Below are 6937 nucleotides of genomic sequence, written 5' to 3'. Positions count from 1 at the left end.
CTTATCAGGAAAAGTGCACCACAATAGATAAACCAAGTGAGCATCTTCACGGATAGACAAATCTTATCAAGAAAAGTGTGCACAGATAGATAAAGATCAGGATATGGCCTCATTAAAAACATACTAGCAACAATCAATTTTACTTTAGAACCTAGTACCATACTACACAAGTGCACCAGGGCCGGGGCAGGGCGATGGATAGCACGGACGGACGGGAGGCCGCATCCTGGTTAATTAGCGCGGCCTGCGTCGCACTCGACCGGCACACACAGACAGACGGCCTTTAAATGCCCCGCCCCTCCCCCCTCTATCGCTCCCACACCACCACCCCTCCTCACTCCACGCTCCTTCCCTCACACCACACCACACCTCTCTCTCTCTCACTCGCACTTTCCGCTCTCGTCTCCTCCTCTTCCTCCTCCCGTCAGACCCTTCTTCCCCGGCGTTGATCCGATCAACGTCCTCCTCCGTCCTGCCCCTAGATCCTTGGCCGGGCAGGGATACGCCGTAGAATTGATAGGCGAACGGACGAGGTGGTGATCGCCAGGGCGGCCTCTCTGCCATGGCGCGCGGCGGAGGCAACGGCGAGGTGGAGCTCTCGGTCGGGGTCGGCGGCGGAGGCGGCGGCGCCGCCGGCGGGGGGGAGCAACCCGCCGTGGACATCAGCCTCGGCAGACTCATCCTCGCCGGCATGGTCGCCGGCGGCGTGCAGTACGGATGGGCGCTCCAGCTCTCCCTGCTCACCCCCTACGTCCAGGTATACCACACGTACATGCAACCCGAGTACAGCTGAGTTCACGGCATGCCCATGCCTGTGTGTGCGCATGCACCGCGTGCGCGCGGTGCTGCGTCGTCGTCCCGGCCGTGCATGCGCACCTCGGGGACGAAAAAGCTATTCGATCCGCAGTTTTTAGTGTTTTGCTTTCTAAATAAACCTGCAAAGGTCCGAAGAGAAACATGAAAGGTGCCTGCAAAATTTTAAAAGATGGCGAGTTCATAATATTATGTGCCAGCAGCTCATATTTCCTTCGGAGAACCTTCTTCTCCTTGTTTATCATTTCTGAAGTTTGTGCAGCTTTCATTTTACTTTTCTTTTTCGAAACGGTAGATTCAAGCTTAACAGTTTCTATCAGAGAAACGTGAGGTTTGACCGAGATGTCAAGCTTGTTCGTTTCTTTGCACTGGTTTTTGTTCTTTTTCCAACAGCTTTTTGGCAGCGTATTAGTAAGTACACGTGTTGCTGTGGCTAGAAGTTTATCTATTTTCGTATCCTTTGAGATCAAGAGATATATCTTTGCGATGAAGATATGTTGCTCACTCGTATATATGATGGTGTGGTCACGTAGGATGTGCAGCTTCTCGACCCATCTTCTCGTGTCAAGGCTATATATCTAGTGTCACCACCCAAATGGTTTTCTTGGATGTTGGCAAAAAGCCTCAATTTTATTGTGTGCGCAAACAGACTAAAACCTTTCTGCACACCAACTTCAATCCACAGACCCACAGAAGTCAAACCCCCAAGCCATACGGTGCACTTGAGGACAAGATATACACACCATCACACACCATCACCTTTGTCTGATGAACTGTACTCCTTTAATACGTAGCTATTACTCCTGAGCTATTAATATTATATCAGCAAGCACTAATGAGTAGAGTAATTAACCTGGCAGCATCATGCTAGACGCTTCTCTTCTGCTCAAGCACACGCGTTGCTGTCATTCAATAGCACTCCTTACATGCTGGAGATCGAACGGGATATGAACATATGAGGGTGCCTCGCTAAAGTACGCGGACGGTGGTCAATGGTCGGTCCGCCGTGCGCCTTAATTTCCGGTGGCGAATTGACTAGCCTGATAAGGAAATCTCCAACCTAATTGGCGCCTCAAAGTTGCTATAAACAAAGACGAGGAATTAGTACGGTCTTAGTTTCAGTTCAGTCCTGAGAAGGAGTACTGGTGTGCTATATGTGTTTTGTACGTATAGATAGGTATAAATGAGAAAGCTCAGGCGACGTATATCCGTACGTAGAAGACAGTGTACTTGATTGATCAGGATGGTCCATGCACACACACACTGTTGTTGCTAGCTAGGTCTATCCCGTGAGCTATATATTTCTGGATACATACAACAATTTCATCCTGATCACGTTAGCCTTCTCGAGCCAAGTGCCATCAAGATGGGTAGGTGGATGCGGCCATGCATACATCATGGTCAACATGTATAAATACAGCTTGGCAAGTGGCCTTGCCTGGCCATATGGAGTATTATTCCTGCACGCATGTGAGTGGTCAAACTGGAGAGGAACTCACTGTCACAGTCCAGATGTGTCCTCTGTGGCACAGTTGCAGCAGAGAAGTTGCTTGGGTAAATAAGGACATGTGTGGTTGATTAGCTGAGGGTACAGGGGCTCTTCGAGCTTCAGTTTTCATATCTGGACTGTGCAAAATCTTCTATGTGCGGTGTATGGATCAGGGGAACAAACCTACAGTGTTTGTGTGCTGGAACAGTTACAGCTCTGGGGTGAAAGAGTTCCATGTTTTCTAAACCATTTGTTGTTGCTAGATAACAAAAGAGTAGTGTAAAATTCAGTAACAACTTGATGGTGTTGTTGTTTGCTTTTTGTGCCAAGAAACTGATGGAAATTAGAGTTGCCGATACTGCAAATTCTACCACCTATTATCCTGTTACTGTCCACTGACTATCTGAACTTTGCCATATTTGTGCAGACTCTGGGACTTTCGCATGCTCTGACTTCATTCATGTGGCTCTGCGGCCCTATTGCTGGATTAGTGGTGAGTACCAACCTCAACACAGTTCCTGTGATGAAATATGCCCTGCAAATGTGATAACTAGCATGAGATTCCATTTCATCATAGTACTGGTGCTAGATACTTTTACACCCAATTCACACTGAACTGTAAATCATCTCTGAAGCACTCTGTGCAGAAAAAACTGCAGTTAGCAGTTATCAGATTCTGTAGCTACATCTACAAATTATAGCTGTTATTTCTTCAAGCAACCTTGGTACTTAATCAGTGTCCATCCCCTGATCTGCAGGTTCAACCATGCGTTGGGCTCTACAGTGACAAGTGCACATCTAGATGGGGAAGACGCAGACCGTTTATTCTGACAGGATGCATCCTCATCTGCATTGCTGTGAGTAGCACCGTCCCTTGGTTATCTTCATACGGTTCATAAGTTTTAAATTTTTTGCCATAATAAAAGTTACATTTACTCTGCCTTACGCAGGTTGTGGTCGTCGGCTTCTCGGCTGACATTGGAGCTGCTCTGGGTGACAGCAAGGAAGAGTGCAGGTGATGTGCTCGTTGCCTGGCCTTGGCTTTGCATTTTCCATGGCAACTGACCATTGCAAACTGGTCTGACATTTTGACGTGATAACTGCAGTCTCTATCATGGGCCTCGTTGGCACGCTGCAATTGTGTATGTTCTTGGATTCTGGCTCCTTGACTTCTCCAACAACACTGTGCAAGTAAGTGCTTTCAGATCATGTTCAAGAATATCGCCCAAACCAAAACGCTATGACTAATTTCACTTGATTTTGCCATGGAATTTTTAGGGTCCAGCGCGTGCTCTGATGGCTGATTTATCAGGTAACTTTTCATGACAGTTCAGTTATGCTAGCGGGTTCAGGCAAACAAATTAAACTAGCGCATGCCTGTTATGCCAATCAAAAATGGTATCTGGGATGTGATCTCCCTCTTCTTTCTGTTCAACAGCTCAGCATGGACCCAGTGCAGCAAATTCAATCTTCTGTTCTTGGATGGCGCTAGGAAATATCCTTGGATACTCCTCTGGTTCCACAAACAACTGGCACAAGTAAGCCAACCCTTCTCTTCTGTTCTGTTCCGCACATAGGTACTTGCTGTACTGACAGGTTGCATTTATCGCTTGGCTAATTTCATAGGTGGTTTCCGTTCCTCCGGACAAGGGCTTGCTGTGAAGCCTGCGCAAATCTGAAAGGCGCATTTCTGGTGGCAGTGGTAAGTCACTCCCTAGTGTTTATTGCTACTCTCTCCGTCCATAATATAAAACATTATTACATCCAATATGTGAGTACGTCATAAATAAACTTGAGAATGAGCGAACTTGGATCCATAAATTCTCCTGCTATGTGTGACCATTTCTGTGCACCATTGCTGAAACCTGGTCCTTTTTTCCGTGTGTGTGTGTGTGTGTGTGTTTTCAGCTGTTCCTGGCCTTCTGTTTGGTGATAACTGTGATCTTCGCCAAGGAGATACCGTACAAGGCGATTGCGCCCCTCCCAACAAAGGCCAATGGCCAGGTTGAAGTCGAGCCCACCGGGCCGCTCGCCGTGTTCAAAGGCTTCAAGAACTTGCCTCCTGGAATGCCGTCGGTGCTCCTCGTCACTGGCCTCACCTGGGTACGTGCTTCACGCTGTTTCAGGGTTTACTCTGAAGTTCAACACCACGCTTCTCTCACTGTATACATGTTTGTGCTTGCAGCTGTCCTGGTTCCCCTTCATCCTGTACGACACCGACTGGATGGGTCGTGAGATCTACCACGGTGACCCCAAGGGAACCCCCGACGAGGCCAACGCGTTCCAGGCAGGTGTCAGGGCCGGGGCGTTCGGCCTGCTACTCAACTCGGTAATTAAGATTCACCACTTCCTCCATCATTCTGCCTCCTCCTGGAGCTGAGCTGTGATAGAAGAAACTTGGAGTACTGACACTTGGACATGCATGCAGGTCGTCCTGGGGTTCAGCTCGTTCCTGATCGAGCCGCTGTGCAAGAGGCTAGGCCCGCGGGTGGTGTGGGTGTCGAGCAACTTCCTCGTCTGCCTCTCCATGGCCGCGATTTGCATCATAAGCTGGTGGGCTACTCAGGACTTGCATGGGTATATCCAGCACGCCATCACCGCCAGCAAGGAGATCAAGATCGTCTCCCTCGCCCTCTTCGCCTTCCTCGGAATCCCTCTCGCCGTAAGCATCAGCATCCCTTCCGCCACTTGATTTAGTTGGCTCCACACATTCCACGAGTCGAGAATCCCTCCCCTTTTTCATTTCTGACGAGTGAGAGCCCCTGTTGCACTGCTGCAGATTCTGTACAGTGTCCCTTTCGCGGTGACGGCGCAGCTGGCGGCGAAGAGAGGCGGTGGCCAAGGTGTGTGCGGACGGATGCTCCTCAACTTTATTCTTCATTCAGTGTTGGCCACTTGATTTATTTTGTTCCGGTGTTGACGGGTAACTAACTGATGGTTTGTTTGGACGGTGCAGGGCTGTGCACGGGCGTGCTCAACATCGCCATCGTGATACCCCAGGTGATCATCGCGGTGGGGGCGGGGCCGTGGGACGAGCTGTTCGGCAAGGGCAACATCCCGGCGTTCGGCATGGCCTCCGCCTTCGCGCTCATCGGCGGCATCGTCGGCATATTCCTGCTGCCCAAGATCTCCAGGCGCCAGTTCCGGGCCGTCAGCGGCGGCGGTCACTGAGCATGGCCAAGGCCGGAGGTCCCAGCCCAGCCCGCCATTTACCAAATTTTCGCATAGGCGTAACTAGGTGGCTCTCGCCTAAGGACTCCGTAGAGCAGAATAAGAATTGTGAGGAACCTGTATGTGTTGTGTCTGTATGTGCGTGTAAGTCAGTGCGTGTAGCGGAAAATGGACAGAGGAATGTGGGCATCCATCACCGGCTGGGGTGTCGTCTTTGGGTTGTGACTTGTGTGTAGCAAACCAAGGTGATCAAGTGAGGGGAAATGAATGGATGATGAACTTTCAGCGACATTAAACCTTGGTCCGGTGCGCCGTGTGTGTTGCGTTCTCTTCTCTCGGCAGCAGCCATGGCGGACGCACTGTTTTGGATGACCGGCAGCCGGTACGAAAGGCACGGCTTTGTTCCTTCAGTCGTTCTCACGCGATTCGATTCTCTTTCGCTTGACATCAAGCCTATCAAGGAGCTTATCCGCACCGATTCCATTCCTGAAACCGACAAGAAACAGCGCATTTTGCAGCACCCCTCTGTAGGGGATGCTCAAACAGGAAGGATGTTAGGGCAGACCAAGGAGCTTAACACGCCAACGCCCAACACAAACAGTTCAAGTCCCAGAAAACATAGGGCAGACTCCTTGTGTTGATAGCGGCCAAAAAAACAAAAGACTTTGTGCCTAATCATGGTGGCTGATTTCCAAAGCTTTTTTCAACAAAACGTGAGAACCACCCTGTCCTCTTGAGGGTTTGTACATTTTTACAGATGAGTAGACAGAGGAATTACAAGAATAGTCTCATCTGTCCAAACCAGTTGTAGGTTGCCGATCTTCAATGATGCTTTGAGCAAAATGAACCATTGATGGGCATGAATTCTCCCTCCGTCTGGGTGCATAGGGCACCTAATGGTTCCTCCCTCCCGTGCTCCCATATCACGACTGTTGTGAAACGTAGCATGCAATTTTAAAAAAATTCCTATGCTCACGCAAGATCTATCTAAGAGATGCATAGCAACGAGATGGGGAGAGTGTGTATACGTACCCTAGTAGACCGAAAGTAGAAGCGTTTGACAACGTGGTTGATGTAGTCGAGCTTCTTCTAGATCCGACCGATCAAACACCGAACGTACGGCACCTCCGAGTTCTGCACACGTTCAACTCGATGACGTCCCTCGTCCTCTTGATCCAGCAAAGGTTTCGAGGAAGAAGATGAGTTCCGTCAGCACGACGGCGTGGTGAAGGTGATGGTGAAGTGATCTGCGCAGGGCTTCGCCTAAGCACTACGAATATATGACCGGAGGCGTAAACTGTGAAGGGGGCACCGCACACGGCTAACAATTGTTGGTGTGTGTTCTAGGCACCCCCTCCCCACGTATATATAGATGGGAGGGGGAGGGGAGCAGCAAGGGTGCGCCCCAAGTAGGAGAAATCCTACTTGGGGGCCTCCTCCAATTCGGCCGCCCCCTTCCTTTTT

The 6937-nt window shown here is 49.8% G+C and overlaps 1 protein-coding gene across 1 annotated transcript; it reads left to right on the top strand.

Annotated features, from left to right (window-relative positions):
- Positions 1-307: 307 nt before the first annotated feature.
- Positions 308-5764, top strand: LOC123098591 (sucrose transport protein SUT1). Its single transcript, XM_044520628.1, has 13 exons — positions 308-757; positions 2730-2795; positions 3061-3159; positions 3253-3317; positions 3409-3493; positions 3581-3614; positions 3741-3840; positions 3929-4004; positions 4211-4405; positions 4488-4631; positions 4731-4964; positions 5082-5145; positions 5259-5764. The coding sequence occupies exons 1-13, from the start codon at positions 563-565 to the stop codon at positions 5471-5473; spliced, it is 1572 nt and encodes a 523-aa protein (XP_044376563.1). The 5' UTR covers positions 308-562; the 3' UTR covers positions 5474-5764.
- Positions 5765-6937: the final 1173 nt, after the last annotated feature.

The sequence above is a fragment of the Triticum aestivum genome, chromosome 4D (assembly GCF_018294505.1).
Source record: "Triticum aestivum cultivar Chinese Spring chromosome 4D, IWGSC CS RefSeq v2.1, whole genome shotgun sequence".
Taxonomy (NCBI): Eukaryota; Viridiplantae; Streptophyta; class Magnoliopsida; order Poales; family Poaceae; genus Triticum; species Triticum aestivum.
The sequence above is the reverse complement of the archived record's forward strand: the minus strand, read 5'-3'. Positions and strand labels throughout refer to the sequence as shown.